The sequence below is a fragment of the Patiria miniata genome, unplaced genomic scaffold (assembly GCF_015706575.1).
Source record: "Patiria miniata isolate m_02_andy unplaced genomic scaffold, ASM1570657v1 HiC_scaffold_13, whole genome shotgun sequence".
Classification (NCBI taxonomy): domain Eukaryota; kingdom Metazoa; phylum Echinodermata; class Asteroidea; order Valvatida; family Asterinidae; genus Patiria; species Patiria miniata.
The window spans coordinates 1,774,299-1,799,078 of NW_024037051.1; the positions used below are offsets into that span (position 1 = coordinate 1,774,299).

The 24,780-nt window shown below is 39.4% G+C and overlaps 2 protein-coding genes across 2 annotated transcripts in view; one reads left to right on the forward strand and one right to left on the reverse strand.

Moving 5' to 3' along the window:
- The window catches only part of LOC119719582 (apoptosis-resistant E3 ubiquitin protein ligase 1-like), a 52,408-nt gene extending 40,186 nt beyond the window's left edge, over nt 1-12,222 (reverse strand). Inside the window, exons 1-4 of the mRNA XM_038189061.1 lie at nt 12,173-12,222; nt 7,662-7,823; nt 3,215-3,431; nt 1,776-1,990 (exon numbers count right to left, since the gene is read on the reverse strand). Of these exons, the coding sequence (XP_038044989.1) occupies nt 1,776-1,990; nt 3,215-3,431; nt 7,662-7,821 (592 nt within the window). The 5' untranslated portion in view covers nt 7,822-7,823; nt 12,173-12,222. The remainder of the gene's footprint in view (nt 1-1,775; nt 1,991-3,214; nt 3,432-7,661; nt 7,824-12,172) is intronic.
- Nucleotides 12,223-12,623: 401 nt separating this feature from the next.
- LOC119719604 (rRNA-processing protein FCF1 homolog) lies at nt 12,624-24,445 on the forward strand. Its single transcript, XM_038189088.1, has 6 exons — nt 12,624-12,671; nt 16,607-16,674; nt 17,974-18,203; nt 20,310-20,470; nt 20,918-21,012; nt 22,547-24,445. The coding sequence occupies exons 1-6, from the start codon at nt 12,669-12,671 to the stop codon at nt 22,593-22,595; spliced, it is 606 nt and encodes a 201-aa protein (XP_038045016.1). The 5' UTR covers nt 12,624-12,668; the 3' UTR covers nt 22,596-24,445.
- The last annotated feature ends 335 nt before the right edge of the window (nt 24,446-24,780 follow it).

Genomic DNA, 24,780 nt, shown 5'->3' on the forward strand with positions numbered 1-24,780 from the left:
GTCTTTGAACTTTTTTTTCTAGGGGAAAAAAGGTTTAAAAGGTTGGACGAAAATCTTGGAATGACATTCCAAGGAAAAGCCACAGAATCAGCTAGGGAATGAATACCCAATCCACATGTTGGCTACTAAATACTGTTTGATACTGAGCAACTCTGAGATGGCATTCTGAATTGGTGTTACTTGGTTACAACATACAGAGTCAGAGATTGGCCAGCAAGTCATTGTTCTCATGACCTCTGATCCAGGGTCAACTAAAAGCAGGTTTGAATGATACTATTGGAATAGGGAGCAGGATGCTCCTAGTTCATTTACATGTACTTGTTGTGGACCAATTTGTTTAAAATGAAAGCTTGCTGACTTTAAGCCTGACTTTTCACCATGTGCACAGGTTTATACAAGATAAACACAGAATTTGTGCACTGAAAGCAATAAGGCAAAGTTAAAACAAAACAAGTTTCTCGTCCCCGCCCGCTTTCTTTTTGGAGGCCGCCTAGATTTTTTTATTATTTTTTATTTTTGAAAAAATGCAGTAAAAACACTGAAAAAGTCCACAAAATCATCGGAAAATAAATACTTGCGAAATATGTGAGTCGAAGTTTTCAGTATAGACTCTGTCGGTCACTTTGTACACCACATAATATCGACGTGTGATCGCTACCCCTGCGACAGTGCGAGCATGGCGAGTTCACAACAAAACTCACCCACTTGGTTCCCAGACCAAAAGATTCTGACTATTCCTGATGAATCTACGCGCCCATCATAGAGTTATATTATAACTCTATGGCGCCCATGGAGTCGAGGCTGAGACGTGAGCGTCAGGAATAATTGTCAGGTCTAGGGAACCAGACTATGTATATTTACATGTATGTCTATTGATAGTTTTAGACTACAGCCGTTTGAAAATTCAACCGGAATCTGTCTACCGTACTGTATGCGGTAAATGCTGACTTTGAAGCCAGAATGCAACCGGTATGAGATTAGCTCACGCTGGAGCATGTGTTAAAAGAATTCGCTCGCGCGGCCGATGTTTTCTGTCACTAGCTACAGTAGTAGCGGTCACTCAGCTCATTCCAGCAAAAATAAACTGACCAATTAATATATAGAATAAAAACATTGCCTAAAATATTTGCAATCAATCTTCATATGTTTATGAGAAGAAAAAAACCCAAACCCACATTCTTAATAGCTTGGCGTTTACTCAGTCTTTTAGGATTTGAGAGTTGACATTTGGTGCTTGATTTTATCTGTAAAATCACTCATCCAAAATGAATCACGACTTTTGGCGGTTTAAGCAAATGCATCTGAAACTGTTCTTGGTAGACCAATACAACTCTAAAGGACAATGTAAATATGTTCAGTTCTCTTGTCCAACTTGTCTTTCATTTTAAAAGTGTCTGAACAGTGGAAACACCAACGGTTGCAGGAAATTTTAAAATGGCGGCCATTTTGAAAAAAATAAAAAATAAAAAATAAAAAGCCCCTATTCCTCCTATTTTTCAAAAACCCGGACGAGAAACTATGTTTTTTTTTTACTCGGCCTAACATGTTGGATTTCAAATTCTTAAATGTCTCAAACTACAAGAACACTAACTTGTTTTTACTTTTGTTAAGTACAAAATAAACACAGAATTTGTGCACTGAAAGCAATAACATGTTGGATTTGAAATTCTGAAATTTCTTAGCATAAGTAAAAACAGTTTACTGTTATGGCCAATGCAAAAACAAATTAGTCTGTAAATAAACGGATTACAAACACCTAGCCTGCATCTACTTACCAAAAATGAAAAACTCCTTCATTTTCTGTAGACTGGAGAAGGTTGGATTTAAGATCAGTCTCTTCCAGTTGTCATCACCTGCGAGTTCCTTAATGCCTTCCCTCAGCAAGTAGGTTTCAAACTCAGTTGTCTTCAAGTATGTGACCAATGTTGTGGTCTCTTCCTGTGTGAGCATGGCAAGCTGTCTCACACCGGCATAGCCAAACTTGACACTCCTTTGAGAATAAGGAAAAGAGGAAAGACTTGTTCCTTAAGTTTGCTTTGCACCTTTCAAAAGGACAGCTACACCCTTATAACTAAAAGTATCTTTTCCCTCATTGGTAAGAAAGGGAGAGTTGGGGGAGACCAATGGGAGAGACACTGCTGATGCTGCCTGATGCTCACGCAAAGACACTGTTGCTTTGTCCACATTTAGAATAAAATTAGTCATGCGTATTTGCGCTATAAGCGTGCGAACCAGTTCGCATGTACGTGTTGTGTCCCATCCATGGAGCTTTCAAAAGTGGTTTTAAAAGAAGCCTTCTCTTGTTCGCGCATGGAGCGGATAGAGCATGCAAGTAACATTTTATGGAAAAATGTGACTTCAGGACACATCGTAAAGGAGCTACAACATTTGCAAAATCCCAATTTTTGGGTTTATTTTGTTTTCCTGACTGGTCTTATTCTGTCAAGGGCAATACACGTGATAGGTAAATTCTGTGAAACAAACAAAGCGTTACAATATACCGCGTATTGAAAATATTTAATACCGGTAATTGTTGACTGCTGTGATATGGGACATGACGCTTTTAACATCCGAGGGGTGCATAGCACCTGAGGCGAAGCAGAGGGTGCTATGACTCAAACACAGCTACACGTATGCACCACAGGTCAAACAAATATTTATATTTTGTAAAAGATGCAACAAAACGTCCCCTGTGCTAAACCCACATGTACCCTGTGTACACATAAATCATTCAATCAATGAAAAACTCACAAACATGTTTGCACAATTCATGTGCACAAATCCACAATAAGTGTATGCAAGAGGGGCAAATGAACACAGACTGTGTGATAGAAACATGATCAGATTCAAGGCAATATAATGTAGTATGTACACAGCACAGTGTAGGCCCTATCGCCTCTATATTAACGTTATCAACAACGATGAAAATAAAACAAAGAAATATATTTGCTCCTTTCGCGATGAAATACATTTAAGTATGGAGCATACTTCAACAATGGGTAATAAAACACAATTTCCATCAAATGTTTTAACCTCCAACTCACCCATTCAATTTCTGTTCAGGTTTATTTGTATATAATCCCAGCAATCAAAGAAAGATAGACTTACTCAAGCAAACACGTTTTTGTCCATTAGCTCCTTCAAAACAAGCGTCATACATGTAAAAATCATCATAAATAATCATTTCTGAACGGATGTGTATGGTATGCATTACCAGTGATACTCTTGCTGTTTGTGCTCATCCAGCCATATCTGAACATCGCCATGGTGATGCTGCAGTTGCCGTGACTCCAGCCACTGGAGGAGGAGCAGGGAGGAGGCCAGCTTCTCCGAGACTCCGTAGATTTCCTTTCTCTCCGCCGGGGAGATCTCCTTGAAGGCTTTGTGCTCCAACAGACTCGGCGAGGCAAACTGCTCCAGGTAGTTGATCCCTGTCACAGGAAAGGTCAATTCAGACAAGAAACATTCCTGAGACGACGATATCAGACATGTCAGAGTAGAGTGTTTTTTTTAAAGATTCAGCACGTCACTTTAACTCTCTCTCAATTTTGAAGATGTAAACGTGTAAAGTCAATTACATTGTACAAAAAAAACACACACACAAAACAGTTGAAAATGTGAAACGATTTGAGGGCAACATCGGAGTTGAGTAAAATATTCAACATCTTCATCTGCTTACACAATTTTACAATCTTTCAACTTTGAAGATGTTAACTTGAACATGATCCATTGAAGAAATAAAATTTAAAAAAATTGAATATTAGAATTAAAGATTTATTAACCATGTGATGGAGATGTAATTTGAATATTAAATAATCAGGTCCACACACAAATCTAACACAATTAAATTTCATTTTAATATATTTTTGTTATTTTGTATTTCTGATCCACTGCACTCATTCACCTGTTCACAATTTTGTATTACCCATAAAACATGGCAAGAAGATTACATTTAAATGTTTGTATCTTCATGCAGGTCCCAGTTTGAGGGAATCCTGAAATACACACTTTTTTATACAATCATGTCCCATTGGGTGCTCATTATTGTCACGTTGGTAATATCAAACTGACAAGGGACATACATGTATTTAACATACAAGTTGGATCTCAAGCTAAGAATGAGATCACCATTTTTTCCTGCAATTCACAAGAGGTACACAAATTCAGTCTGTCCCCCCCCCCCCCAAAAAAAATGTTGCAAGCAGAAACGGGCTCTGTGTCCTTGGAATACTGAAAAATGTTTCATGATGCTTAAATATAATGTTAAACCTGGGATATTCAGCTTTCAAATGCTATTGCTAATTGTTTCATCAATTTTGCTTTTGCCAAACCAGAGATATGGTCAGTTGAACACAGACACTCAATTTTCAATTTGTGCCACTTTCCATAAGTTGATACTATAAACAGCAGTATTGCCAGTATTATGTATGTATTCGTGCAGAAAAAACAATTAGTAATGAATGGGTGAGGAAACACTTTTGTTATTCATCATGTTCATATTATAATGTTCTTTTCATTATTTGTAACACACTCTCCAAATCATCATGAAAAAACATATCTTCTGGAATTGCGACCCCCAATTGAAGTCGGATTTGAACAGGTGCCATGTCTTGTCATGTCATTATTAGGCCTAACAATGTAGAAAGCGGCACAAATTGATTTTTGAGTGTTTGTGTTGAACTGACCATATCTCTGGTTTGGCAAAAGCAAAATTGATAAAGCAAATAGCATTTGAAAGCTGAACATCCCAGGCCTAAGCATCATGAAACATTGTTCAATATTCCAAGGACACAGAGCCCATTTCTGCTTGCAGCATTTTTGGGGGGACAGGCTGTACATTAGACCCAGTGTCAATGTACAGGCCCACCGTTATCATGGTTATGTGCTTGTGTGCACATGCTGTACTGTGTACAAGTGCAAGTCAGTACACACATAAAACATGAGTATCCACATACATGTATTAGGCATGCCAGGCTGCACTGATAATTTGTTGTGCAGTATACAACATGTACATGTATACACTGTAATTAGGTTACATTGTCATTGACTGTATCCAATTAGAGAAGATCAGGGCATGAATTACACTACATGTATACCTATTGCATAATCAGATAGTGCTAAGAATATATGCTTGACATGCTGTCAAAGCTGCATTTATAATTCATACCTGTACGCATAATTTATATGTGTTCTGCATACATTGTAATTGCAGGAATGGGGATTATTTTTCTCTCGTGAAATAAACTTGTAGGAGTCACTTAAAGTTCAAACCAACTTTTTGAAAAAAATATTAAAACATCAAAACTATTCAAAAAAAAAAATAATAATCAATCACGTTTCTATCAATCAGATTACGTATGCATTGTCAACATATTTGTACACTATCTGCCTTTTTTGTTTGGGAATCAAATGTGAACTAACAACAAATGTGTTAATGCACCAGTAAAATAAAGTAACAAAGACAAAGTAAAAATCCCCAATCATGCCAACTATGGTCTTTGCTTTGAATTATGCAATACATTATTATGTACCAATTCTCTATGTGTCAAGTGTGCCATACTGCCACGGCCCCATTTGTTTTGCCAGAGGCATGCAATGCAACTGTGTATGCATATCTGACTCATTGCCAGGATTTATAATACAATGAATTCAAATTCGGAAGCTGCTTTTGAGTAGGCCTAAGCATCTCTTAAAAAAAAAGTATAAAGTGTAGATGAATCTAGTTCCCTTAGTGTCAATATCAGGCAAAGGCCAATAACCAGTCATATTTGGAGTTTTTGTGGCCCCATATTTTGTTTGTTTGTTTGTTTGGAGGGGGTTGTTATAGGTTGGGTATTAAGAAGTAGCTGTAGTGAGGCACTGCCCCCCCCCCCCCCCCCCCCCCGATACAACACTGGCAATAATTATGAAGATTGACTGATTAGTTCAAAGATCAATTTGCGGAAGAACTTTTAAAAAGAATGCAGTAGGCCTACAGTCCAATCTGTCAGATCTGTGACGCCATAGATGACTTGCATTGTGCAGGGGAAAATAATTGTATTATCAGCAAGCAATTACACATTTTAATGATGATAAGACCTAATGTTAAAGAGTAAATAAGATAATAACCGTCTTCTTGTTACACCGTGTCCTCGATACTATAATTTCATTGGTCTACAACGGCCATGCGTCCAGTCTATACAAATTTACTTCACACTGTTTTGCTTATAGCTATTAATTATCAAATATTTGGATTTTATAGTTTCTTGTACACAGGCGGTCAAAAAGTGTACAAACCAAATTTTCGAATTTCTATGAGCAGAAAATCGGAAATTGCATTTACGACCAAACCAAATTTCCGAATTTCCACTAGCAGAAAACTGAACTTTTGATACCATAAACCAAATTTCAATTTTGTTTTACTATTTAAATTCAATCAAGGCAGGGGTGGAGGGGACGGGTTTGTCAGCAAATCATTACTGAAATGTAGACAGGTTTCTTGTCCGGACACTTGGCCAAGGGGGAGGGGGGAGGGGGGCTCGTACCATACTTTCAATGGGGCACTGTTCAAACCCGCTGATTATGAAGGCGGAACTATTACCAGTTTAATTTTGGGGGGGGGGGGGGTGGTTGTCAGAGCAGGGGGGGGGGGGGGTTCCGCATTATATTTAATGAATTTCTATGAAAATGTTTTTTTGGCAGAGCTGGGGGGATACCCTCCCTCCACCCTCCCCCCTTCCCCCCAGATCCGCGCATGCAAGGTGGCATTTGTTAGCGGGAAATGGGATTAGATTTTTTGGGCTACTCCATAACTGATTTTGGGTAAGAAACCCTCATCAGCAGAATTTTGGTGTTTTTTTTTAACATTGACAAAGATCATCAAACACATCTCTATTGCATTGAAGACGTTCATCAAAGAACGCCATAGTAACACAGAACCATAATGTTGGTACACCTATTATCACAATCAATCGACCAGCCCACAGACGCACAAAGCAGCATCAGTTATACATGAAGTTATGATTCATTCTACATGTACACCCTACTTCCGACACAGGAGTTCCGGAAAACGGAAACACATGCCAATGATTCCAATTTTGTTGGGTATCAAATGGTCATACCATTTTTTTTTCTGCTAGTTTAAATTCCGAAATTTGGTTTTCTTCATGAATGCAATTTCCAATTTTCTGCTAGTAGAAATTTGCAAATTTGGTTTGGTCGTTAACGCAATTTCCGATTTTCTGCTAGAAAATATTCCGAGAAAAACAGCATTCTACATGTGCTAGGATCTCAATTTCAAATCAAAAGTTTCTGAATCATGTTTTGAATTGCAGCTATATGCGATGTCGCGCACTGTTCCGACGAATTATAGCAACCGCACGCGCCTGTGCGTCGTGCCAATGCTTGCGCGGGCTGCGCCGAATAACAAAACGAACTACTAATTTAAATTTTCCTACGGTGCATCTTAAGACGCACTGTTGGAAAGGCCTTCTTTCGTTGATTACTTCAAAATGATAGCTTGCCAGAAAGATTAATTTCACAGGGAGTTTAGTCCACTTACATGTACTATCTTTCAACCAAGTATGTTTTTCAACAATAATACGCCAGTTACTTTTTCGGATGGCTGCAAATGATGGACTGTTGCTTTAAAGTAGGTCTATAGATGATGTACATATACCTACCGGCATTGGAGAATACAGATCCGTGCTGCATCAAGCCATGTTCTTCAATGAAGGTGTTAAATTCACTTTGTTTTTGCCAATGGACAGCCGCTAATCCCAAGACCACGGCAAGGAGTATGACACTCACACAGCAAGGCCACCAATTGGTCTTGCTTGCCATTTCTAAATAGAAAACACAGAGGACATGATTTACACGACAGTGTACATAACGTGTACATGTAGTTCACAGGCATGAATTTATATGTTTTTCAATACCAACAGAGCCCTTGCATAGGGCGCCCTCAATGGGGGCAAGTCTTTATTTCTCTGTGTTATGCATGAGAAGGCATCTTTGATTTAAGTCACAAAACCTGTCTTCATCAATGGCATCTCGATACAAGAGGTCTTTTAAAAATTTCAGTTAATTATATTCCATTATACATGTTATACCGGTATGTACATAATGTGTAAAACAACAATCACATTTCTGACACATACACAGTATTGAGAGTCCCAAATTCGCTAAGAATTAGTAAGATACCATGTTGATCATCAGCTACATGTAGCTTAAGTTGATTTGTGAACAGAACTTGTAAAAAATTGAGGTGTCCTAAACTACCTGATTACTGCATTCAGTCTGACCCCCCCCCCCCCAATCAATATTTATTATTCAATAATAGGGCCTAATTTATATGATAAACTAGTAATATTTTATGTTATGGGGTCTAACTTTTTACACATTAATTTTCCTAAGTACTAGTCAATATTCCCAGAAGCGTACCACCAGGCTGGGATTGAAAAGTCAGGCTATAGTATAAGCATGATAAGCCAATACCGTTAGAATGAATTTGCACAACACTCATACACAATGAATGACATCTATGGGAAGAGAAAAGGCACAGATATTGCCCCTCCTTCCTTCCCACAGTGCTCTAGGTATTGTGCAAATTCATTAGAGCAGTATTTGCGATAAGGCTTATTACTCAGGGAAAGAATGTATCCAGACGCAATAAAATCTGAAATGTATGTTTCTCAGTCCCACATTCACGTCTTTCAACATTTTTGCAATGACTGACTTTTAAAGTTTTACTTTTATTGAGATTATATGATAAAAAAACAACAAGAGGCGTCAGGTTGCAACATTCTTCACATTGTTCTTTGAAGCTTTCCTAAATCAGTGAAATGAGGCCTAGCCCTAGACCCACTAACTGGGGCACTAGAACTCCTTTTTTGACATTTGGGATGTGGTCTGTCGTATGACCTTGCTCTATGGTTAGCAGTAGGTGTAGCCTACTCCTAGAACTATGATGCTCCGCGTGGAGCATCATAGTTCTAGGAGTAGGTCTAGCCTAGTCCGAGTAACTAGGACGAGTAGGACTCTACGAATCGCCTTTTTTTAAAAAAACATTTGGAGATGTCAGCGCTCTATCACTGCACTGAACACCGCCCACATACTGTACGGGTCCTACTAAAGCGCGTCAACAAGCGTCAACAAGCGTTAACAAGCGTCAACAAGCGTCAACAAGTTTTAGTAGTCGTTAAGTGCGCGTCAACAAATTTTGTATAGGCCTTTGAACAATAAAAACAGCTTTATATGGTAGAAAAAGCAATAATGAACATCTTCTGCATATCAATTAAAGTTAAAATTACTTAAAAAGTGGTTTTCCAGCGCGAAATCTACGACGGGTTTTTCGGTTTAGTATTGGCCGCCATCTTGTTTAAGATCTACATACTACGCATGCGTGGAGTGTACCATTCACGCATAGGGGTTTCTTTATACGTTACGCTTAGGAATTAGGAAAACTATTTTTTTTTTCAATTATAAATTATGCAAAACTTGGTCACGGTACCTGGCTAATTATTTGAAAAATATGCCGACTGACACTGTTCACAATGTCTGCCAAAAAATCCCAATGCAAAAACCAAACGAGGTTTCGCTAAGCGTAACGTATAAAGAAACCCCTATGCGTGAATGGTACACTCCACGCATGCGTAGTATGTAAATCTCAAACAAGATGGCGGCCAATACTAAACCGAAAAACCTGTCGTAGATTTCGTGCTGGAAAACCACTTTTTAAGTAATTTTAACTTTAATTGATATGCAGAAGATGTTCATTATTGCTTTTTCTACCATATAAAGCTGTTTTTATTGTTCAAAAGCCTATACAAAATTTGTTGACGCGCACTTAACGACTACTAAAACTTGTTGACGCTTGTTGACGCGCTTTAGTAGGACCGTACTGTACTGCTGAACCACATTGCCAACCATCTGACCATGCATGGTCAACGCGTGGGGGTGGCATTCACTGATTGGAAACAGGTCAACTCGTACGTGAACCAACTCGTACGCGAGTCAACTCGTACGCGGATTGGTCAACTCGTATGCGAGACAACTCGTACGCGAACCAACTCGTACGCGAGCCAACTCGTACGCGAGCCAACTCGTACGCGAACCAACTCGTACGCGAACCAACTCGTACGCGAACCAACTCGTACGCGGGCCGTTTTAGGAGTGGTTTCGAGGATTGGGTTGGCATGGTTGGGAAGAATTTGGGAATAGTGTGACGGGTAGTCCGGAGTCAATGTGTGACCGTTGTGTGTGATTGGGAGTGAACCCGTGAATGATGATAATAAAGTAACTGATTGTTTTATTTTACAAAATATAATTTGGAGACATAATAATTAGGACTAAAAAAATTATCGGACCCAAGCAAAAAATTAATTTTCTGACCCAAGAAAATCGCATTTGACCCAAGAAACCTCGCATTTCCGGTGAAATTATATAAAATTCTGATTTTAACAAAAAATAAAAATCAACTCCCCATTTTTTCTTTTTTTACAAAATATTATTTGGATATATAATAATTAGGACTAAAAAACTATCTGACCCAAGCAAAAAACTGGCGGACACTGTCCGTACAACCATGGAGGAAGGAATTGTATAAGCATGCGTGATGCTATATTCCTTTTTTTATAGTAGCTCCTTTTTATACAATAGACCTCGCAAATATCGGTGTTTTCTTGTCATTTTACTTGTCTAACCAACCAGCAGTTGTACCGCGGCATACACAGGTTACAGCGATTCAATCATGCATTCTTTATACAGTGCGCGGTGCGGCGGGAACCAATCATACTGGTTATCGCGAAGACAACTTCCCAATCAATCGAGCGAACTTGTAAAAAAACAAACAAACGCAGAATTCTTCTCTAAAAAATCGCGAATGTAAGTAGCACTGGCGGATTCAAAAATCAACTACATTTAATTTGAAAATCTCAACCTTTCAGAAAAGGTAAAATTATGCCGACCTACCGTACCGAACCTAATTTCATCTGTCCATGTGAGCTAAACCAATCGTCTAACCTCACGCGTACGAGTTGGTCCGCGTACGAGTTGGTCCGCGTACGAGTCGGTCCGCATACGAGTTGGTCCGCGTACGAGTCGGTTCGCGTACGAATTGACCCGCGTACGAGTTGGTCGCGTACGAGTTGGTTCGCGTACGAGTTGACCTGTATTCCACTGATTCAGCTTAGCTTCACACGGTATCAGGTCAACTCGGACCCAAACCAAGTCGGACCCATGCCAACTCGGACCCATGCCAACTCGGACCCACACCAACTCGGACCCACTACCAACTCGGACCCACTACCAACTCGGACCCACGACCAACTCGGACCTGCGACCAACTCGGACCCACCACCAACTCGGACCCACTACCAACTCGGACCCAAGCACGACCAACTCGGACCCAGCAATGACTCAATCATTAGTTTCAGAGATTATATTTATAGGTGATCTTAATGTTAGTGCTTATATAGTGAAGATATTCTGTAATTATATTGGGCAGAATGGGGCTTTTAGTTTTGTTGTTTTCTTGTATTGCAGCTGTGTGGAGCGCTATTTTATGATGTGTACAGTAATACTGTTGCTTAAACGCTTATCGTTTTGAACGTCATAAAACTAAACGTGCTTAGCTTAACAAAAATGTTATACTGCTGCAATACAGATATGAGATAATTTACCTTACAATTACAATGAAAATGTATACTAAACAGCATCACTGTAATAACAGATGAGAAGTGGACAAACTTTATGAAATGAATGATTGAAAACGATGTCGAATGATTGAAAACGATGGGTCCGAGTTGGTCATGCATGGGTCCGAGTTGGTAGTGGGTCCGAGTTGGTTGTAGGTCCGAGTTGGTAGTGGGTCCGAGTTGGTCGTGGGTCCGAGTTGGTAGTGGGTCCGAGTTGGCATGGGTCCGAGTTGGTAGTGGGTCCGAGTTGGCATGGGTCCGAGTTGGCTTGGGTCCGAGTTGGTTTGGGTCCGAGTTGGATCGAAACCCTTCACACACGGTACGTGGTGTGCGCACAAGCCATGCAAGCCGTCACGCCACGGCTACGCTGGTCATTTTTTCAGGCATCACGCTTTCTTTATAAATAAACTCAGCTTCGCCATTTCAATCAGGTTTTGAGTCCATAACTCTTCATTAATTCATAATCAATATCAGTACAACACATACAGAGCACAAACCTGCAATTTTTAAGTGAATTATGCCATGTACGTCCCCGCCGTGCCAGATAAAAAAATTGTCGATGATTTTTAATGTTTATCTAGATTGTGGTATCGATTCTTCGTTCTCGATTTCTCACTTTCGATGCGTTTTATTGTAGATCGAACCTAACTGTTTAGGGCTTGAACATTGCAATATTGTCCCATTTTACAAAATAACCGTACTACAAATAGTGTTGTATACTGTGCCCAATAATTTCCCTTTGAATCTAGAATTTGTTAAAATGATCATTGTTTCATTTTCAAGAAAGATATTATGATTTTTATGTCTTTTCGAAATTATATTGTGTTAGTATCGATACTTTATGGTACCGAAAAAAAAGGAAATATGTTAAATAGTCAGGTACCTCTATTATATGATTATTAGTTGTACAAAACTGCCTTACTGAGTCCAGGAAATGATCATGCATATTCGCTGTCAATAAACGTAGCATCAGACATCGAGGGGACATCGAAGATGGTAAGAACTTACTAGGTGGAAAATTGTTTTCTAAAACATAATCAGTGGATTACATTAGTAAACATGGTGAAACTAAAAAATCGACTTCGAAAGAACAAACAAACATGACGAACAATACAATCGAACAATCACCAAACGAACAGCTAATTTTAGTTACTGAAAGTCTGAATACTGAACCCCAAGGCCCAACCACCAATCCACCATGTCCACGTGCGCGAAGTGCGGTGATTTTTTTGTAGCGGTGGCTGGCCAGCAGGGTGACCGTAAGGTCATGGCCAAATTCTGCCAAATGCACTTCAAAAATTCTGTCAAATTTGTCAAAATCTGCCAAATTTCCATGAATTACTCGAAATACACTATAAAAAAAGGCAGTGGATATTTTGCCGGAGACGGCAAACCTTCAGTAAACGTTAGTTTGCCGGATATGCACTGAACATGCGCAGTTACTGTTTTTTTGTACTTAAATTGTTAAAACATTTTTCCGGTGACAAATTTTAGTCTGGCTCCATGCCAATATTATTGTTGTATTTTTGTATTAACAAGATGGGAATCAGACCATTTTATAATTTCGGACTTTATTTCCCTTTAAAAAAAATCCTCCAGAGCCACAAATCTGAAAAAGAAAAAGTAATAGGCCTACTCTGCAATAAAATGTTTAAGACATATTAAAATAATAAAAGAAGAATATTCTTATTTATTTGGGGGAAAAAAAAAAAACCTTAAAATTGTGGCGGGGGTCAGGATTCGAACTCGGGACATCCCACTCACTTAGGGCTATTGCTTAACCACTGCACCGACTGTGCTACACAACTTTGGTGGGAATTTAATACATATTATAATTCAGCCCTATCTTAAAGAGTACAGCGCCCTCTGTTGATATGGATTGCAGCCGGCAAAGCTTTAGTAAACGTTAGTTTGCCGGCGTTACCTCCGGCAAAATATACACTACCATAAAAAAAACACTTAAAATCACATGCAGACATGGCAGATGTTGTAATATTGCCTAAATTAAGGTTAAGATTACATTTAAACAATCTAAATAGTCACTCATAGTCACTCATATAGTCACTCATATAATGGATTAATGGTGTTATATGAAATTGCGTAAATGTCAGTCAATATGAGGTTGCATCACGACAAAATCCGGTTCCCAGTGAACCTCAGCACATAGACAAGGCAACCTGTCCTATTTTGCAAGGGTTTGTTTGAAAAGATTGAAGCTTTTTTAAACAAGTGACTTGTACCTTTTTTTCAAATTTGCTATGTTTTTCTGTCAAATAACCATTCTTGCTGAAATAATTCTGATAGAAATCTGTCAAAAAAAATCTATTCTGTCAAACTCATTTTTTTAACAATACAAAAAATCTGTCAAAGTTAGCGGAAAATGGGCTAAAACGGTCACTGTGCTGGCCAGGGTCGGGTGAGGAAGGTTTGTGTTAGGGAGTTGAGCACTTTTTGAATTTTATTTTAGAACCCTAGAAAATTTGGTATCACTGGAAAGAGAATCACACGACAAAATCAACAACAGTTAAATCATTTTCATACGAGCTTGCGTTTCGGAGATACAACAATTTAAATGGCAAAATTCAATGAAAACAAACCTGTATTTTTTTGTGTCAAAATATTATTTTAACACCTCTAAATTTCCCCACAAAACTCCAAACTTATCAAAGTGTTTAATATCATAGGAATCCTTATTAAATAAACAGTAGTTTGATTTCTGAATCATCTTTTTATCTCTCATTACAAAAAAAGTTATGATTTTTTTTTTTCCCTCATTAAACAACGCACGATTGTCCGACATGTCCGAGCCATGTCTAGGCCCACACCGCGATGCGATCACACAGCCTGCCGTAACAGCCGGCTAAAAACGGGAGTGAAACGGGAGGGGGGTGGACATTGGCACTTGGGAGGGTTATTTATACACAAGAGCCTAGGCTTTGGAGCTAATTTTAATGCCATTAAATTTGTCTTGCAAATCTCGTTCTGTTGATAGCTAATTTGCGACAAGTTTCTCCAAAAAACGAAAAACGCCGGACTCCCTATCATCACTGGGAGTCCAATGAAAACACCTAGGCCTATATCTGTAACCCCGCAAAAGTAGCAGTCTTCAAATGATGATAATTACATTAGAATTTTGAATCTTCCAAAACATGAAATAAGTTATCGTATAACAAAAGAAAAAGAAGTCTATCATTGTCTAGATCTAGATTTTAATTCACAAGTATTACTGAAATATTTCTCGGAATAAAATGTCAACAAATGGTGGTACGCAATAGTACATTTGTACGTAGACAGATTGGACCTCGCTTAACACAATGCTGTTGAAAACGATGTCAGCATGTTTGGCACACTCGGCCGCCACTCTTACAGACACCGACACCCAAAATTCACCTCATTAAAGTGGCATATTAAACTCCGAAACACAAGGGCTGCACTACGGAGCTACTTTTAACCCTCCGACGCAGAAACTAGCCCTTTTGGGGACCCAATTTGGTTAATTACCTTAATTAAAAAAAAAATTTCCAACCAATTCTGGTGATCTTCCATCTAATCCTAGCCAGAGACACCCACTACGGATATATGCAGTCACCTTTAGTGTGTGACCCCGGGTCAGGCATATCTGAGCCTGACAACCTGGGCTGCCCATATACACGTGCACAAAACAAAGTCACTTGCGGGTAGCCAAGTGCACGACTTGACCACAGACTATGTATACAACATCTGTTTCCTGTCAATGACCTCCTTATTTATAGTCTACAGACATGTCGAGATTGTATACATATAGATACTGTGTTGTGTAGCCTCGAACCAAGGCGCTAAATATCTGGGTCCCCGGAGGGACCCCTTACTGTAAGCGTGTTAGTAAATGTGCTTTCTGCGTCGGAGGGTTAATGCCATTAAATCTGTCTTGCAAGTCTCGTTCCGTTGATAGCCAATTTTTGACAAGTTTCTCAACATAAACGAAAAACGCTGGACTCCCTATCACTTGTCATGCTTGTATAACCGTCCTTCCTTAGCCTAGCTCCTAGGAGCACCAGGCTGAGTGTAGGCATGAAGGCAAGTTGTGGGTGCAAAGTTTAGCGCCCTTTTTAGCCCTATTCTGTGTCTAATATAAAATGTTCGTGCTTCCTCACAGAATGGGACTATAGAATTGGCGCCTTCATAAGCCCAACAATAATTATGCACATCTGTCCCAATCACTCATCCATGACATGCTTCCATGTCTTAATAATTCCTCACACAATCTACTTGTGGTCTGGGCCTCTGCTCCTCCAGGTATCCAACACTCAACTCAAGGTACTGCTAGAGGATATTTTAAAAAGGGAAAATGAATTTGACATTTTCTTTGAAGTTTATGTATTATGTACGTGAATGGAATATCAAAATTATTTCACTTAATTAAAATAGCATGTGCAAAATTATTTTGCTATCATTGGTTTTATTGTATTTAATTATTCCAAAGACCATTCTACAAGATCATCCATGCTTGTGTGAACAACACAAATGTAAATTATCATCACCTTCATAGCATTCTAGCACACTTTTAGGGCTGGCATGGGTGGCTTGTGCTTAAAGCGCTCGCCTCTCACCAAGGTGACCATGGTTCGAATCCTTGCCGCGGATCAGATGTGAGAAGAGTTGTGCGTTGGTTCTCTCCTGTGCCACAAGGGTTTTTCTCCGGGCCCACCGGTTTTCCTCCCTCCGGAAAAATCAAACACTTTCGATCTCGGGCTGTGCTCCGTGGTCATATATGGGTCGATGTGGCTGGCAGCCATAGGCGCCTTTACGTGCCAGCGGCCCGACCACGTTGTGGCCGCGTCCTTCGCAATTCAGCATATCAGCTCGTGTATTAAAAGATGATTAGCCTCTTAAATTATTATATTCTTCTCTTGTTTTTAAATGATCATGTGTTTTATGTTCATGTATTTCAGGGGAAGGACAAAAGAACCAAGAAATATGCTGCCATGAAACGAATGATATCTTTGCGTGATGCCAGAATGTAAGTATCTGCTTGTGTTGTTTGTTGAATCCATCACAAGTCCTAACAAATCTATCACAAGTTCTTGTATTCACAAGTACAAGTCACTAACTTTTTCAATGAACTACTGCGAAGGCATTCCTTTGTTATTGTTCAGCCATGTCAGCCAGTGTTAACATGGCTATTTATGTGTGACTGAACTTTTGAATTGACTAGTGATTAAACTATGACTGGATTTGTGGGAGCCAGTGACTGGGGTCTACACGTAAATGCTCCTTTGTAATTTCCTGAGTGAGTGAAATGTGTTATAAAGTTATCCGCAAAATTTAAATTGAAGTCGCTTTGGTATAATTTAGTGAAACAGGGGCATCCCTCTTATAATTAGCTTATAATTAGCCAACCTGCTTGTAAACAGGGTATATATGTTGAAAGAAATATTGGCGAGAATTTCTCAAAAGTGACCTGGCCAACAGTAAACACACCCACAGCCTCATTGTCTCATATTGTATACTAACTTAAAAATGGGGGTGGGGTCTAACCATTCACATGGGGAGTTAAATATCCTGCAAAAACTCATAACTAAATGAACTAGCATTAGAGGTACATGTATATACTCTTTGAGGGTAAAGGAAGGTTACTGGCATACAAAAAATGCATAGGCAGTAACCTACTGGTGGGAGAAATTGAAGATTTAAAAACCCGGTTATCCTAATTTTCTTCAAACTGGATATCGGTTATCTGATTTCACAGAAGTTCATGTTCAGCCCACAAAAAGTGATGAGCGAGGTGCCGTAATGCCCTCCTAATGACTGGGTACAGTTTGCAAGATTCAATGTCCACTGGGCCTTGACAAAAACACTCCAGAGCTGTGTAATAATGAACAAATGGGTGGGAACTCTCTGATAAGTCAAATAAGTAGGCTATTCATATACCAAGAAGACCACTAGCAAGTGAATGTTGTTACAATCACAGACCATGGAGCAAATTGGGGGATGTTCCAGGTGTTTTCTTTAGCTTGTGTCACAAAAAATGGAAGGCATAATTTTATTAAAGGTTGGTTTCGAATATCCAGTTTCTAAAATTGAAACCAAATAGTGCAATTCAAACCAAATTTTAACAAATCTGAATTTGAAATTTGAAGGTTTGCATGGTGGAAAGATACTAAGACAATATGAGTTTACGGTAGCGCCATGTGAAGAACCACACATACTCACAAAATAGTTTTTTTCACATGGTGCTACCCCAAACTTATCTTGTCTTAAAATCTGAATATATATCACACCACTAGAGTAACCTCTTCTCTCTTCTAACAATCTCCAGACAGGACAAGGACAGACAGAAGAAGAAAGCACCGCCCAAATGGAAGCAAGATAAAGAGGCAAAGATCAAGGAACGGGAGGTCCCCCAGTACTCCTCGGCGCTCTTCTTCAAGTACAACACACAGTTGGGACCGCCGTACTACGTGCTGGTGGATACCAACTTTGTCAATTTCTCCATCAAGAACAAAATTGACCTGGTCCAGGGAATGATGGACTGCCTCTATGCAAAATGCAAGTGATGATTTTAGTTTTTTAATAAGGGAATAAATGTGTGCTCCGGAGGTTTTTATCACTCTGTTTAAGACCACTTAGAGTCTGGGTGCTGATAATTACCCGAGCCGGAGGCGAGGGTAATTATCAGCACCCAGACTCTAGTGGTCTTAAACAGAGTGATAAATACCGACGGAGCACATATTTATTCCCATTCATAAATACCTTTTCGGTAAAAAAAAATCATATAATTCGTCCAAAACATCCCGATTTTGTTCAACAAATTCACTTTATGCTTTTTGAAACATCCCTCTTGCAAAATAATGGAGTGTTCAGCTGGCGAGTAAGATGTAAACAACCCTTTGATGGAGATTGACGCGCGCATATCATGTTCTGCGCGATGTCGCGCAGAATGCACCTGGCGCGTTGCGTTTTGAATTTAGAACTATAAAATTCTGACTCCCTGGTAGTTTTGCGCATGCCTACGTGAGGATTGTGAACATTCAACCAATGAAACGATAAGAGGCACTGGATTTTTAGGAGTCCACATTTTATTGTGACACTGGAAAAGTGTTTAAGCCCAGCTAGCCATGTCTTTATCATCCGTTTAATACCGGCCACGTGACGGGCTCTCGACCAATAGAAATAGCTAAACTGTCTGAGGTATTTATGAATTCATAGTATTGCAGTGAGCCAGTCTGGTTGTCAAATTGCGCATGTGCACGATTTCACAATTTTTGCTTATAAAGGCACCAGATAATGCACACAAGTATATGGAGGATATACAGCACCCTCTTTAAAAACTGAGGGCACTACTTCACAGCAAGAACTTTTTTGCAATTTGTTGGCATCAGTAATGATTTTGCAAGCATACGGCAAAATCTTTATCCCTTAAGGAAAATATTCAAATATTGATAAACATACGTACATGTATGTACACACGCAGTCCAAATACTAAACTGGTTCATTACTGATTCTTATACGAAATCTATTTGATATGATCAGTCTATCTGATTTGATAATTTAAAAAGTCACTGCTGCAAACTATTGACCTAGTGGAGTGACCCGCTTGCACATTGTGTAGCGATCAAAGCACCAAGCCTTCCCAACGTTATTAGCCCTGTGTTACAACTGATTATGTAGTACCGGTAACTAACTGATAACGTATCACTAACCGATAATGTCACACAAATTGACCGATATTGTATCACTAACAGATAATGTAACAAAAAATGACGGATACTGTAGTAAATGTTACTACACTATCAGTCAATTTTTGTTACGTTATCGGTTAGAACTGATAATGTAACAACAATTGACTGATAGTGTAGTACATTTTACTACACTATCGGTCAATTTTGTGTTACATTATCAGTTAGTGATACAGTATCGGTTAATTTATGTGACATTATCCGTTTGGTGACATTATCAGTTGTAACACCCTGTGTGCACAGTGTTTTCAGAGGTATACACCTACTTAAAGGGAATATACAACATTTGCCAACATCAAAAAACACAACTACCAAATTATTGTGAAGTACCTTACTGGACTGTTAGTGAATGACAGTCGAAAGCAACCTGTAAAATCATGGCACGTGGTGTGCTGTCATTTTCAAGAAAAGCCTGTATTTTTGTATCAATTTCCAACGCTGGTCGGCTGACCAGAGTTGGAAAAAACTGGCGCTTTTTTTTCAAATACTGCCCCCAATTTACCAGTTTGTCCGCATTTTGTTTGCAAATAGATTACACACCTGCATTCTGCCACATTCTGCCCCTATCCGCTCCGTTCACAAGTACCCCCTCACCGGCAAAGAAAGTACAGTTGGGGATGACCGATCGAAGCCATCTTGCCTGACTGCAATTTTGCCGTGACGCGCGGCCGTACCACTGCGTGTACATAGTACAAATCCCCTGGTGTACATGCGTCATACACAAGGAACGGTTCTCGTCAACCAGCTAAATGTCCCACCCATGGGACGTCATTGCTAGGTAAAAGGGCGCCCTCTTTGGTTGGCGCATGGAACCCATTCTGGATCATTTTCAAGAACATTGTGATATACATTATATGGTTGTGCATCATCTTTCGCCTGGATTTTCATACAGTTTTTATACTTGTGTCCGTTGCAGGTATCCCATGCATAACAGACTGTGTGATGGCTGAGATTGAGAAACTAGGCAGGAAATACAACGTCGCTCTGCGGACGGTGAAAGATGAGAGATTTGAACGATTACCCTGTTTGCATCAGGGGACGTATGCCGATGACTGCCTTGTACAGAGAGTAACACAGGTATGCTAAAAACAAAAATTAAGACTAGGTTTTCCCAGTAAAGCTTGACCCATAGATCTCAGTTAAAGACATTCTTTTTACTCGGTGATTCAGTTGGTCAGTCAGTCAGTGACTCAGTCAGTGGAAAATAGACTCTCCTTTTGGGGTTACAAAAACACTCATCTATGGAGTTCTGAAGAAGCATTTTGAGTTGATGCGATCCTTATACTTTATGTCAGGATGACAGCATTTTACAGATTAAATGTCAACATTCTATGGCAATTTACAAATAATGAAAATGTGAAAAGAATCACAGTGTGAAGACATTCTTAATTGCAAATTTTCAGAACAACAACTCCACAGCTGCAATTCTCAGTACTGTTTTTTTTTTTTTTTTTAGCAGAATGTTATAGACATGTTTCACACAGACCCAGTTTTATTATTCATCGTCTTTTTGTTGTTTTACAGCACAAGTGTTACATTGTTGCGACCTGTGACCGAGATCTCAAGAGGAGAATACGAAAAATCCCAGGAGTGCCCATCATGTTCCTCTCACAGAAAAGGTGGGTGCAGTAACGTCCAAACCTTGCAGTATCAGTTACTTTTCTGAAAGGTTTACCACCCGCTTCAGACTGGCGTTCAAAAGCTGGGCCGGACTAAACAGTTACACGAGCAACTTTGATTGACCCAAATAGATTATATATATTCTGGCAAAATGAGACAGAACTTGGCAGAGGTCCAAATGAGGATTTGCAGGTACATGTAATAGGAAAGAGAGTAAAATTCTCCTTACAATACTGTTTGTTGCACTTCAATTGGAAAGTCAGTTGACAAGTTATGGCTGTATATCAGTTGGCTGTTTATTGCTGATTCTGGCTGTTTATCGACATGTCAAGAAAGTAAATTACTGAGAAAAGGGCCTGTGAAGATTCAAGTTTTGTAGTTGAGAAAAATATGAAATATGCTAATTGTTTTTCCTACTAACAACACCTTTATTCCACGATTTGTTAACTATTTCTTTAATATACATGTACATGTAGTAGACATATCAAAGATCAAAAATATCAATAAATCTGAAAAATAAAAAAAGAAAATCACTCCCATATAGGGTTGTTTTTCTTCATTTTTTTCCACTACGGGCTGGGTCCAGTTCTGTCTCCTTTTTGCCAGAACGCCTCTCACATTTTCAGACAGATGAACTCTATGCATACATTTTTACTGACTAATCTATGGAATACCACTGCAACAGTCGATCTTTTGACATAGTTGATTTTAACCCTTACCCTACTTGACCCTCCAATGCATGCCAATATGTGCCTCAAGAAAATCTCCTATGTTTTTTGCATGGCCCTCCAATATCTGCCATGTCATTTCAAGGGTAACTGGACAGGCATTCCAATACATGCCACAGAGAACAATGAGAGTCCTCTGATAACAAAGTGAGTGCCCCCAGCTGGTCAGTATCAGGCACCCTCCAGGGCCTCCAACTCCTGCCAATTGGAGCCTTCACTGCTACATAGAAGTATCCTCCAATAAACTGCAGCTGGAGGGCATTGGCATAACCAAATGACATGCAGTAAACTACCCTCAGAGAGTAAGGGTTAACTGTATCAATTGTAAACTTTTTCAAATTTCTAATTTCAAATCGTGTGAATGATTTGATTTGGTGTAACTCTGGAACACCAGTCTATGAGATCTAAAATAAGTAGTTCCTTCTAGGACATCAACCTGAGACATTTTTATTAAAACACTCTCACAATCAGTTGAATGGAAATATATTCCTTTCTCTTCGGACCCTAGATAAAAGTAGGCTTGGTCCAAGAATAGTTAAGGGCAGCCCACGCTTTGTAATAGTTGCCTCCATTCCCCCCCCCCCCCCCAAAAAAAAAGGGGGGAATGGGGAGAGATTTCACTCCATTGACTCTAAAATACATGTAATGCACACTTTCTTACTCCTTGAACAACTGTTGCACCCTTAAAATTCCCCAGTTTTGTTTCAGGGTCAGAAGTCTTAAATGGTACTGACAATACAATGTGATACTTCAAAGGAATTAGTCAATAACTCCTCTGATATGAATTTCACCCTATCCTTCACAGATACACTATTGAGCGGATGCCTGATGCCTTTGGAGCACCTAAATTGTGATACCAACCGGGGCCACCAAATACATGCCATGTCATGCTGGTCCAGTGTACCATCTGGTTGGAGTGTCTTCGGCAAGAAACATCTTATAAGGAGACCAACTGCATGATCGATCTTCATGTATATTCCTACATGCCTACATTTGGGACCAACCAAGGCTGTAAGTGCTAGCCGGTCAGTTGTCAAGGAATGCTGTTATGGAAGCGTCAAGGATTGTATGCGGATGACAGATATGCACATTGAGGGCAGTACAGTTTTAATAGTTTTGTAAGCATGGGCTCACAAGCGGCCAACTACATGTATGTGTTGCCGTCAACTGCAGTCAACTCCTTAAAAAAAAAGACTTACAACTTTCATCATATACATGTACATGAACTTGTATTAAGGCAGATGATAATGGAAGTATGATCAAACTTTGTGTTGAAAAGAATAGCAGCAGAGTATGCACCTCACTTCATTCTTCATGTTACATTTATATTTCTTAACCAGGAGAAATGAATTTCAACAGCATGAACATGCCAAATAAGCCCTTATTTATCCCCTTATCAGCCAGCATACAATACCATAGTTCACAAAATATTACAGTCGAACCCTGCAAGAAGAGCACTGTTAATACAACATCCTGCTTATAACAAGGAAAATGTTAGGCCCCAAATCTGTGTTTGGCTTTTTTTTTCCATTACTGATAATACAAGGTACCTGTTATAACAAAATAATTTGTAAAGCCTCAAGGACCTTGTTATAAAGGTCTTCGACTGAATTGACTGCTTCGAGTGGTAAAGTATAGCTATCCCTCTGAAGTGATCCATGGAGTATTTGTTTTTCCCGAGGCAAAGCCGAGAGAAAATAGAATGCTCCATGGATCACCGAAGGAGGCAAGTTTTACTTCCATTAGTTAAGCAGTCGATATTTGTTTTACAACACCTCGCCCACAGATTCTGCTTGATTTTAAGGGATAACAGATTAAGTTAATCTAAATACAATTCAAATGTACTTCTATTTCAACACGAAAGTAGTTAAAAATTCACTTGAGCCTTTCCACATCACCCTTTCACAGAATGTTTGAACCCGTGCTCTGTTGGATTAGCGCTTGGGAACACGCGCAACCGGGTCACCCGTATGCACTTGCACACAGTACTGGTTACTATGCATATACATTGTACATGTGGTAGGCGTATAGTACTTTGGTTGCTGTGTATGTACAGTGTACTTTTGTTGCTGTGCACATAGCAAAAATAGCGAATACCATGTGGCTCTCTCTCTGCCAATCAAGATACAGAATCTACGGGTTGGGTGTTATAATATTTTATCTTCAAGTAAACTTGAATCGTCAATCCTGATTGGACGATCCATGGCAACAACAGTGTGATATGAGGCTGTATTGCACGGTCCATATCGAACCCTGCGTATTGCGCTATTCCAAGATGCAAGCGACATTCCAGCTGCCTGCGCTAAACCACTAAAAGGTTCGTGTAAAGCGATGGTACAACTTTACTGCGCGTCAAGTTTGCTTGAAGATAAATTCGTTATCACGCTCGCGCTTGTGGAACACGGAAAATGTTGTGCGTCTGTGTCCCATATACGCACTACATTATTCCGTGTTCCACTCGCGCTCTCAGGATAACTTATAATGTTACCCATACATCATGTACATAAGTGTATATATTGATATAGGACTGAAACTGATGGAACTAAGGCTATGAAATACATCCCAGGGCTATGAAATACATCCTCAATTCAGTACATGTAGTTTTCACTTTCATTTGCAAAGCCTTGAACCATTTCACATAACCAGATGTCTCAAATGCACATATGCAATAAATTGCACATATGCATTGACATTGTATGATGTACCTGTTTTGTTTTATTCTGGGTGGATTCTTAATGTGGCAAAGAAATTGATAGATAAATGTAACAATCACGGCTATGGCATGATTTATGTGGCAGTAATTTTCTCTTGAGAGTTGAGAGACTGGCGCTCCAGAATCTTAGATCCAAATTGAGTTTGGATTCAGACTGGCAAACTTTATTTACTGTCAAAGTTTTTCCCCTATTGACTAGACCTCAAGTTGTTCCAACAACTGTCGATGTAGTCAAGTCGGTCCCGCTTCAAACAGAACTTTGATGTTTCGTTCAAATTCAAATTTTTTGATAATTTTGTATCGACGCCACTCTGGAACGCCAGTTG